This window comes from Micromys minutus, assembly GCF_963924665.1.
Source record: "Micromys minutus genome assembly, chromosome: 3".
NCBI classification, from domain to species: domain Eukaryota; kingdom Metazoa; phylum Chordata; class Mammalia; order Rodentia; family Muridae; genus Micromys; species Micromys minutus.
Genome location: NC_137972.1, coordinates 82,602,105 through 82,614,425, shown reverse-complemented (window position 1 = coordinate 82,614,425; position 12,321 = coordinate 82,602,105). Strand labels below are relative to the sequence as shown.

The 12,321-nt window shown below is 41.3% G+C and overlaps 1 protein-coding gene across 1 annotated transcript in view; it reads right to left on the bottom strand.

Moving 5' to 3' along the window:
* Positions 1-12,321, bottom strand: part of EFL1 (elongation factor like GTPase 1) — a 123,599-nt gene that overhangs the window by 81,914 nt on the left and 29,364 nt on the right. The window contains exons 8-11 of the mRNA XM_080914572.1: positions 4,105-4,228; positions 2,822-2,898; positions 2,187-2,323; positions 1,587-1,709 (exon numbers count right to left, since the gene is read on the bottom strand). Coding sequence (XP_080770698.1) covers positions 1,587-1,709; positions 2,187-2,323; positions 2,822-2,898; positions 4,105-4,228 — 461 coding nt within the window. The remainder of the gene's footprint in view (positions 1-1,586; positions 1,710-2,186; positions 2,324-2,821; positions 2,899-4,104; positions 4,229-12,321) is intronic.

Below are 12,321 nucleotides of genomic sequence, written 5' to 3'. Positions count from 1 at the left end.
ACATTTAACATAATTCTCTGTCAACATATGTCACAACCTCTGAGATTCTAATCTTTTTCATAATCTACAACAGAGACATAAAATCACTGGTTATTAGTTTTTAGAAAACACATTACTTCAAATTCAAATAGTTTCTACAAAGAATGCAACACTAAAAAAACAAAACAAACAAACAAGCAGGGTGGCTGACAGTACACGCCTTTAATCCCAGCATCAGAGTGGCAGAGGCAGGAGGATTCTGAGTTTGATGCCAGTTTGATCTACAGAGTGAGTTACATGACAGTCAGGGCTACACAGAGAAAGCCTGTCTCAAAACAATAACAACAAAAATCAAACAAAAAAACTACTACAGAAAGCAAGAACTGAAGAGTTTTGAGTGTTAATCTCATCACTCTGACTGCAGCTACAGAACACAGTCAACAGCAAGAGACAATGAGTGCTTTGGCCCAGAGAAGCAGGTGGAACTGCTGAGCAGTAGTTGGGTTGAGGATATACGTTTAAAGGAAGACTCTGCAGTATTTGCCTATAGAGTAAAGGGATGTGAAGTCAGTAAGAACCACAGATGATCCCAGGGTCTTTGGGTTCAGTAGATGATAGGATAGACAGAGCTCTAACAGAATAATTGGGAGAAGCAGGGTTGGGAGGCTTGGGCGTGTCAGGTTTGCAACAGTTCTGAAGCAGAGCAGAGCAGAGGCAGTGGTGGGCAAGCTATGCAGGTCTAGTGGGTCTGGAGTTCACGAAGCCCTATGCATGCAGATACATATGGGGAAACTATGAGTACACTGCAGTCATGTAAAGTCAGAAGGTAAAGTGAGCTTCTGTACCAAGAGTGATTACTGATTAAAGGAGGTATATGAGTAAGATCTTGTGGGTAATGTACAAAGTCAAAAAGCTGGGGACAAAGTGACATAGAAAATAGCACCTGGAAGTCAGGGAAGCCCATATCCCAAGAAGGAAAAAGTAATCAACTATGTCAAATACTAGTGACACAGCTGGTCAGCTGAGGATGGGAAAAAGGCCATCAGAATAACAGAGTCCACCGTAGACCCAACTAGAGAGGTCTGTGGAGTGGGGCTGTAAAGAGCACACATTTCAACATAATGAGGAGAGCTGGAGACAATGAACACAGATAAATCACACAGTGTTCACAGAACTTAGAATGAGAGTATCCCTCAGATGAGGAATGTGTGCCAGCAGCTCTTAAGCATTAGTAAATCCTAGGAACCACTCTTCCAGTCCCACAGTTCGTGACAGCCATGGTAGTGACTTCATAGCACAGGGAACACACGCTTGGCTATCTAGGAAGCTGGAGTAAAGTGGATGCATAAAATGAGATCAGAACATCATACAGGAAGGAGCCTGCATCGGGGGCTGCCACCCAGAGGGCTTAGCAATATGCTCTACTGAAAGGGAAACTCGGGGAAGAGAACAAAAGCTAGTCACATGGTCAATTCTAAAAGTGGTTATGTGAAGAAATCAGTGTGACAAATTAGCTTTTTTTGTAAATTAACATTTAGCAAAATAGGGCAGCCTTGACTGAGGAGAGTCATAATGCCGTACATTGCGATGTGTCCATCTTCCCTCACCTGCTTTCAGGGCTTGGGTTTCCAGTGGAAGAGACTCAAACGTCTGTGACCCTGTGCACAGCAGTTTCTCCACGCGCTCAGATGTCATGTCAAGGGGACTGGGTAGTTTCTCACATACCATAGCTGAGGCCTGGCGTTAAGGATTCTAGACTTTCAGTGCAGAGTGACTATGGAAATCCAGACAATCAGGCACTTATACCAAAATGTCCAGGATGTAGGACAACTCTGCTTCATGACTCACGTCTCAAAATCTGCACATGCTTCCATAATGCCCAGTGTCTAAATGTCTACTTTCATAGGTACCAGTGAAAAGTTTCATTTTATCATATACAGTATAATCTATTTTACTGTTATTCTATTGTTATGTAGAGAACAAATATTCTTTTGAAAGGAATGCTTCCTAAAATTAATATTAACCAGGATTAGCACATTAACTTTTCTACTTAGTACTGCTTCAAGGTAGAACACTGAGTAAACAGAAAAGACGTACACTGGAGCAGAATGAGTTATTTCTAAAGAGCTATTTGGTTGCCAATGAAATATTATTTTTCTCTTATTTTATAAACTCCATCTAACTAAAACCACTAAAACAAAGGATACCGAGGACAGCGTGGGAGATGGGGAGCCATTGGCTGCAAATGGCATTGATCTGGACTTTAGGGTCTGAATGTCGTGCCTCTCGGGCTCCAATCTTTAATCCTAAAGAAGTCACAATTTTATCAATTTTTTCTTTGTCCCTATGGAAAAAATCAGAGAGAAAAATAATAAATAGTTAACTTCATTTTATTTGACACCTTTCTTTTTGCTCTGCATGTTGCTTCTTCAGAAGAAGCTAAAAATAAGTGAAGAGATCCTGGCAAGCAGGGGACTCCCCCAGCTCTACTGGAACGCTCCTTCAGAACCTTGCACAGAGCACCAGCCACAGTTTATTGGAACAAGGTTTGCCTATCAATTCCTGCTTCTCTAATCTCTGCTTGCATACACCAAGGCCCAGCGCTCCTTTGCAGCCTCTGCTCTCATCCTGGCAGCATCAGACCACTGCTGTTCCAGCCCTTCCTATCTCCTTTGATCTGCACATGCTCCTTTAGATAGTTTCCAACCCTACAGTTAACTCATCTGGGAAGCCCCAACTCTGTTCACTGTCCTGGTCAAGTTCAGATATCTAAGCGACTCATCAGACCGGGAAATGGACAAATGACCCTGCCCAAAGATAAACAATTTTACAACAGTCTTACTTTTTCAAGACAGCATCATACAAACTCCATATATTTTCCAGGATCAACTGCACAAATAAAGGTTTCTTTCCTTTGGCCTGCACAAAAGAACATATCAGCTTCAGTTCCTGAACATTTAGAACAGCCATTGTCAGTGTAGCTTACTTCTGCTTGGAATACTTATTCAATGATAAAGACAAAAGTCAGTTTCTAAATAGCTAGTAATCCATAAGCAATGAGCCATGTGCCCTTCCTCTAGGAGCCAGAGGGATGCTGAAATAATTATTTGGGGGTCAAACCTCAGGGGTTGTCCCACACTACCAGCCAAAAAACAAAACAAAACAAAACACAAAACAAAAACTCCCTACAACATCTGAGATGCGAGTGTGTGGGGCTGATTGGGTTTTCTATGGTCATGTCTCTTGTGCTCTTAAACCTGAGAAACTGATCAGAAGAACAGGACATTCTTGTAAACACAGACTTCATTTGCTCCACTGAGACAGGTATATGAAGCAGTAACAGCAATTAAAACACAGGGAGTTCAAAGGCACTTGCCACCAAGCTTGGAAGTTCAGTCCTTCAAACTTACATGGTGAAAGGAGAAAACCCTCCATTAAGAAAAAATTTGAAACAAGTCTATTTTTACAAAATCAAGCTACATAAACAATTAATAGTATGACAGTGAGAACGTGGGTTGTATGATGCTGTTGTACAAGCTTGAGATGGGATGTGTATCAAATCCTCCTTCCTGAAGTGCCGCTGGCATTGCTATCAGAAAACTAAGAGCCATTGTCTTGAATGTCCAGTTTAAAGAAAGTCATCAAAGGAAATTTATTTATAAGACGTGGCATTCATAGCTTTAATTACAATATGAAAACATGAAAAATAATTGGAAAGCCTAGCCTTAGACCAATACAAAGCAAATGCATGTCTTCAAAGTGCCCAGGATCCAAGATTTAGGAAACTCAGAAACCAGACAGCTTTTTATTCATTTACTGTAACTTGTTTTAGAGGCACAGTATCATTATTTCTCAGCTGGCCTTAAACGGCTAAGACCTGACCCTCCCAAGTGGCTGGGACAATACACATAGACAACTGTGCTCACAGCCTGCTCACTGTATTCAAAAAGTGAAAGTTTGTAGAAATCATGCTTGAACATAAGACTCATGTACCGTTTACAATCCTGTGCCATATAAAGTCCTTCATGAACTCGTGCATAAACTAAGGCTGAGTTTCCTCTACTAGAGCTGGGACAGTAGAAGTTTTCTATGGCCAACAACCAAAAGTAACACAGAACATACTACCTGGTCAACTTTCATAATCTTCTTAGCCTTCATATTTATGTAATAATCGCCCCACAGGGTTTTCAAAAGAACTTCCTTCTTGATGCCAATTTTTTGACTATAGATTCTGGCAAAGTGCTCAATTCTGAAAGAAAACCAATAGCACTTATTATAGCAGTAACAATGAATACAACTAAAATTTCAATGTTTCTTTGCCAGATATCATTCAAAATGCTTTATATCACTACTAACCTAATATTTTAACTGTCCTACAAACGTTTCTCATCTTATAGAAAAGGATAATGATACGAAGACATTACACAGGTAGTAAATGAGATTGGGATTCAAACACAAGCCGTGTGACACTGCATTCTGTGTCACTGTCCAACACTCAACAAGAATTAGAATCTAGGCTGCAGCTCCTTTCCCAATTTTGCATGTTTGAAATTTGAGAAAAAGCACAGCGGCCAAGGACACAGGTGCCAGCTGCACATCATAACACCACTAATTACAGAGATGACTTTTGGTGTTGCTGTTCACAAGGGAAATTAACACTAGAGACCGAATCTGCCAAAACTAGAGATGTAGCATTCTGGACTCATTGGAGCCATACACATTTACTCTAATCTTATTAGAGAAAGACAGAGAAGCCAGAGAAGCCAGCTAGCACCACAGTTTCAACTCACTGGAGAGGAGCCAATCAGCATCAAGGTATAGGGCATTCTGTGGTTAAAGGGTTAGAAAGTGTTGTTCCTGTAGGAAGCAGTACTTTTCACTGTGTTGAGAGCTCTCCAAGTACTAGCGTCTGTGAAGATGCCTACTCAGGAACAAAACAAGTCCTCCCAGCAGAGTTCTTCAACACCACACTTAGAGCAAATGCACAGAGGAAAGGCCTGCAGCCACAGAAATGAAAAGGTACAACCACTTTTGTTTGAAGGGGACACGATCATCCATGTAAAAAATTAAAAAGAACCAGTGAGATTGTTAATGGGGCTATGGACCAACTAAAGCAAGATTGCAGGAAAATCTAGCATAGTCAGTCAATACTTCCCACTTGCCAGCAGTCTCAGCAAAGAAGACAGATGGCAAGTAAGTCCATCCAAAACAAGGACACCATGAAATGCTGACACAAATGTAGAACAATAGTAACTCCATTCATTGCTGGTGGGAATGCAAAATAGTACAGCCACTTTGGAAGACAGTATGGTGGCTTCTTAAATGTCTAAACACACACTCACATGTGATGTAGCTATGAATATAAGTATTCATACAATCTGAAAGCATGTATTCATGAAAAATATGCACATGGATGTTTATAGCAGTTCAATTCACAGTTTCCAACATTGAAGCAAGCAAGCAAAGTGTCCTTTAAGCAAGTCAACAGGCAAACTATGGAACAAACAGAGGAGAAATATGACTCAGCACTGAACAGAAATGAGCTAGTGCACCACAAAAATACATAGAAACAACATATATGCGTTTGGCTAACTGAATGAGGCCAGCCTGCAAGAGCTACATACCACTCACTGACTTTACTATATGGCATTTTAGAAAAGTCTAAACTATTCTAAAATAGTTAAAACACTAGTAGTTGTAGTGGTGTGATAGAGGCTACTATGGAAACTGCATTTTCTATTTGATCCAACAGTTATTTATTTAGCAGAGGTTCTCCTCTCTCTCTCTCTCTCTCCCCCGTCCCCACCATGTGTGTGTGTGTGTTTAAGTTTTCAAATGGTTAATTTCTTTATAATCTATATTATTGTTTACTATTAATCGCTGGAGCAGACTATTCTATATGGTATAAGGGTGCAGTGCACAACACTAAAAATAATCTCCAGAAAAATCTTGGGTGCCAAAGATGTGTCAGTGTATGTTTAGCAATCACAACAAATGAACTACATCAGTGAAGGATAATGGTCATAGTAAATTTATGAATGGATCAGAGTATTGGTGAAATTTGTACTTCCTATCAATTTTGTTGCAACCCCAAATCTGCAGTTTAAAATGTATTTTAAAAAAGAGAGGAGGGAGGTCAGAGTCACAGGCAAATCAGGTACACTACCATCAGGACACACAGCCTATCCCCAGAAAACTGAGCACCTAGAGGAGACGCAGGAGCGCTCTCCCTACTGAGCCCACGGGTGAGCCCACACTCTCTCTCAACTGATCATCTGGGGAGAGAACTCCAGGAACTCTCAGGGCGCAGGGATCCCAGTGCAGTTTGGGAACAGACTGGTCCTGCCTTCACCTGAGCCCAGAGCAACAGGCAGATCAGGCACACTGCCATCAAAGGACACTTGGCCTGTCCCTCAGAGAACTGAGCAGTCTGAGGAGATGCAGGAGTGCTCTCCCTACTAAGCTCATGGGTGAGCCCACACTCTCTCTCCACTGATTATCTGGAAGAGACCACTGGGAACTCTCAGGGCACAGGTATCACACTACTGCTTGGGTCTGTGCCCTTCAGGCCTCCATCTCCACCAAGAGCTAGAGCCGGCCCATAGCCATAGGAACTCATAGCCTGCCCATAGAGAGCTGAACACCCAGGACCAATCTCCCTCTGGAGCCCACGGCCCACAGACACACAGGAAAGACAAGCTCCATTCAAAGACAACAAGAACAACTAACATCAAAGATAAGAAGATGGCAAGAGGCAAGCACAAGAATCTGAGCAACAGAAACCAAGACAACCTGGCAACATCAGAACCCAGCTCTCCCACCACAGCAAGCAGTGTATATTCCAACACACCAGAAACACAAGATTTGGACTTAAAATCTTGCCTCAGGCTGATGATAGAGTGCCTCAAGAAGCACATGAATAACTCCCTTAAAGAAATACAGAAAAACACAAGCAAACACATGAAGGAATTGAACAAAACCATCTATGATCTAAAAATGAAAATGGGAACAATAAAGAAAACACAAAGAAAGACAACCCTGGAGATAGAAAACATAGAAAAGAGGTCAGGAGTCATAGATGCAAGCATCACCAACAGAATGCAAGAAATGAAAGAGAGAATCTCAGTGGCAAAAGATAACACAGAAAGCATTAAAACAAGAGTCAGAGAAACTGTAAAAATAAAAAACCCCAAAATCTAGGAAAACCAGAAGACCAAACTTAAGGATAATAGGTGTAGAACAAAAAGAAGCAGATACACCCAAGAGGAGTAGACAGCAGGAAATAATCAAACTCAGAGCTGAAATCAACCAAGTAGAAACAAAAGAACCATACAAAGAATCAACAAAACCAGGAGCTGGATCTTTGAGAAAAATAAGATCAATAAAACTTTAGCCAGACTAACTAGAGGGTGCAGAGAGAGTATCCAAATTAACAAAATCAGAAATGAAAGGGGAGACTGTGGATTATCTTGAAGCTGTTTGTATTTCAATGTTAATTCCACTTCCCCAAGAAGGGCAGCCCAGTCACAAACTCAAAAGGTGGCTTCATCTGAACCTTCCCATTTTAATTAGTAAAATAAAGGAAAGCCAGGGACTGTGCCTGGGAAAGGGAGGTGAAGAGAGAGAATGGGGAGGTCAGAGGTCAGAGCAGGGAGTGGGACAAGAGGAGGTCCAAGATGAACCTTCATAAAGACCAACGAGAACCCAGGCAGGCTTAATTGGCATTAAACAGCTATGAATATTAAGGATTCTATAGGTCTAATATCTCATACAGAAGGGCAGTTTGTATCTTTGCCTATTTGATGTAATCTTGCTGTGTGGAAGGTTTGTGGGTTGAGAACTGAATATATAAACCTGTATGAAAAACTATCGGGTTGTAGAGTTGTGAATGAATTGGTTTTGGTGTGAACAAACACCCGGGGCAGAAACAGTAAACAGGCGGTGGAAAACCGCCAGGGAGGAGAGTTGTGCGAACATAGTAAGAGGCGGGTGGCAGCTGGTACTGGGAGACAGAGGTGCCGGGCTCCATATGTGAATCGGGCCTGAGGAGTAAGACCTCAAGGCCGATAAAGAAATAAGATATTTTGTATTTTTTAATATATACTGCAACAGGAGACCTAACAACAAAAACAAAATAAATTCAAGAAATCATCAGATCCTACTACAAAAGCCTATACTCAACAAAACTGGAAAATCTTGAGGAAATGGACAAATTTCTAGACAGATACCAGGTGCCAAAGTTAAATCAGGATCAGATAAACAATCTAAATATCCCCATAACCCCTAAAAGAATAAAAGCAGCCATCAAAAGCCCCCCAACCAAAAAAGAGCCCAGGAACAGATGGGTTTAATGCAGAAGTCTATCAGACCCTCAAAGAAAACCTAATACCAATACTCTCCAGTTTATTCCACAAAATAGAAACAGAGGAAACAATACCCAACTCATTCTTCAAAGCTACAATTAAGCTCATTCCTAAACCACAAAAGACCCCACAAAAAAGAGAACTTCAGACCAATTTCCCTCATGAACATCGATGTGAAAATACTCAATAAAATTCTTGCAAACTGAATCCAAGAACACATCACAACATCTCAGGGATGCAGGGATGGTTCAATATATGGAAATCCATCAACATACTCCACTATATAAACAAACGCAAAAAAAATTTTAAAAACCCACATGATCATTTCATGAGATGCTGAAAAAAGCCTTTGACAACACACAATACCTCTTCAGGCTAAAATTCTTAGAAAGATCAGGAAACTGAGGCCCATACCAAAAACTTATTAAAACCAATACACTGCAACCTAGTAACTAACATTAAACTAAATGGAGAGAAACTTGAAGCAATCCCACTAAAATCAGGAACTAGACAAGGATGCTCACTCTATCCCTACCTATTCAATATAGTACTGGAAGCACTAGCCAAAGCAATCAGACAGCAAAAAGAGGTCAAACAGATACAAACTAGAAAAAAAAGAAGTCAAAATATCACTATTTGCAAATGATATAATAGTATAATTAAGTGACCTCAAAAATTCCACCAGTGAACTTCTATAGCTGATAAAAAACTTCAGCAAAGTGGCTGGATATAAAAGTAACTCGAACAAATCAGTAGCCTTCCTCTATTCAAAGAATAAGAAAGAAATTAGATAATCGACAGCCTTTATAATAGTCACAAACAATATAAAATACCTTAGTGTGATCCTAACCAACCAAGTGAAGGATCTGTATGAGAAGAACTTCAAGTCTCTGATTCGAGGATCAACAATCTAAAAATGGTCATCTTGCCTAAAGCAATTTAGAGGTTTAAGGCAATCCCCACCATTTGGAATAATAAAAAAACTCAGGAAAGCAAAAACTATTCTCAATAATAAAAAAACTTCCAGGGGAATCACCATCCCTGACCTCAAGCTGTATTATATATAGATCAACTGTGATAAAAACTGCATGGTATTGGTATAGAGACAGGCAGGTAGATCAATGGAATAGAATCAAAGACCCAGAAATGAACCCTCACACCTATGGTCACTTTATCTTTGACAAAGGAGCTAAAAACATTCAATGAAAAAAGGACAGCCTCTGCAACAAATGATACTGGTTCAACTGGCAGTCAGTATGCAGAAGAATGCAAATTAATCTTTTTTTATCTTCTGTACAAAGCTCAAGTCCAGTGGATCAAAGATTTCCACATAAAACCAGGTATACTGAAACTAATAGAACAGAAAGTGGGGAAGAGCTTAGAGCACATCGGCACAGGGGAAAATTTCCAGAACAGAACACTAATGGCTTCTGCTCTAAGATCAAGAATCGACAAATGGGGACCTCATGAAATTTCAAAGCTTCTGTAAGGCTAAGGAAACTGTCAAAGGGACAAAACAGAAACCAAGAGATCGAAAAAGGATCTTTACCAATCCTACATCTAATAGAGGGCTAGTATCCAATATACACAAAGAAATCAAGAAGTTAGACTCTAGAGAATCAAATAATCCTATTAAAAATGGGGTATAGAGCTAAACAAAGAATTCTCAACTGAGGAATATCGAATGGCTGAGAAGCACCTAAAGAAATGCTCAACATCCCTAGTCATCAGAAAAATGCAAATCAAAACAAGTCTGAGATTCTACCTCACACCAGTCAGAATAGCTAATATCAAAAACACAGCTGACAGCAGATGCTGGTGAGGATGTGGAGAAAGAGGAACACTCCTCCATTGTTGGTGGGATTGCAAGCTGTTACAACCACTCTGGAAATAAATCTGACAGTTCCTCAGAAAACTGGACATAGTACTTCCTGAGAACCCAGCTATACCACTCGTGGGCATATACCCAAATGAAGCTTCAACATACAAGGACACATGCTCCACCATGTTCATAGCAGCCTTATTTATTATAGACAGAAACTGGAAAGAACCCAGATGTCCTTCAATAGAGGAATGGATACAGAAATTGTGGTACATTTACACAATGGAGTACTACTCAGCTATTAGAAACAATGACTTTATGAAATTGTTAGGTAAATGGATGGAAGTAGAAGCAACCATCCTGAGTGAGGTAACCCAGTCACAAAAGAAAAATTTACAGAAATTATGAATCTCAAAGAGAAGGAAGCCCAGAAGGTGGATGCCTCAGACTTTCTTAGAAGGGAGAACAAAACACTCATTCGTGGAAACAATGGGACAAAAAGAGGAGCAGGGATTGTAAAAAAGAACATTCAAAGACTGCGTCACCTGGGGATCCATCCCATATGCAACTACTAAACTCAAGCTTCCTCAGAGGCTCTGCCAGAACCATTCTGATATAGAGGAGGATGCTTGCAGCTAACCATTTGACTGAATACAGGAACCCCAATAAAGGAGCTAGAGAAAGGACTGAAGGAGCTGAAAGGGTCTGCAATCACATGAGAAGAACAAAATTATTAACTAACCAAATCCATGATAGCTTCCAGGGACTAAAACACCAACCAATGAGTTGGCATAGAGAGACACAAGGCCCCAGGTGCATATGCAGCATAGGATGGCATTCTCTGGCATTAATGAGAGCAGAGGACTTTGATCCAGCAAATGTTCGTTTTCCTAGTGTAGGGAATGTGTACCAGCTGGTTCTGTGTCAACTTGACACAAGCTGGAGTTATCACAGAGAAACAAGCCTCCCTTAAGGAAATGCTTTCATGAGATCCAGCAGTAAGGCATTTTCTCAACCAGTGATCAAGGGGGGAGGGCCCAGCCCATTGTGGGTGGTGCCATCCCTGGACTGGTAGACCTGGGTTCTATAAGAAAGCAGGCTGAGCAAGTCAGGGGAAGCAAGCCAGTAAGTAACATCCCTCCATGGCCTCTGCATCAGCTCCTGCTTCCTGACCTGCTTGAGTTCCAGTCCTGACTTCCTCTGGTGATGAACAGCGACATGGAAGTGTAAGCTGAATAAACCCTTTCCTCCCCAACTTGCTTCTTGGTCATGATGTTTGTGCAGGACTAGAAACCCCGACTAAGACAGAATGCCAAGGCGCTGAGGTGAAACAGAAAGGTTGGGAGAGGGAGCACCTTAATGGTGGCAATGGGAGAGGGAGGAAGGATGGGATTGGCGGCAAGGGAGTAACACCTGAAATTAAATAGAGAATATCCAATTTTTTAAAAAAAGGAAAATTAAAAAAATCTAGAGAGAGAGAGAGAGAGAGAGAGAGAGAGAGAGAGAGACAGAGAGAGAGAGACAGAGAGAGAAGGAATGAGAAGAAAAGCAGAAAAATGAAGAGAAGGAACAGAACGAAGAGTGAAAAGGAGAAAGAGAAGGAAGGAGGGAAAGAGGAGGGAGAGGAGGAGAAGAAAAATAGGAGGAGGAGGTGAAGAGGAGGAGGGGAAGAGGAGGAGGAGAGAAAAGAGGAAGAGGAGGTGAAGAGGAGGAGGGGAAGAGGAGGAGGGGAAGAGGAGGAGCAGTAGGAGGAGTAGGAGAAAGAAGAGGAGGGAGAGAAAGAGGGGAAGAGGAGGAGGAGAGGAAGAGGAGGAGGAGGAGGAGGGGAAGAGGAGGAGGGGGGGAAGAGGAGGAGCAGTAGGAGGAAGAGCAGACCTGCTATTTTCCTCACTGAAGAAGGAACCCAAAGTCAGAGCCACTTCTTTACATGTTAGCTAGGGTGGTTTTCCTGAAAAACCACTCGTTAATGTTAAGCGAGTCAAGTGATATTACTAAGAAACTGAAGGAGCTGAGCTGAACTCAACAATTACAGTAGGAATGAGAAATGCTTAGGTCATCAGGCAGTGGCTCAAAAGAATACAAAATGAATACAGCCTGCTGAAAACAAATAGCAATGGACCCTTCTCACTGAGGATCAAAGGAGAGAAAGGTATCCAG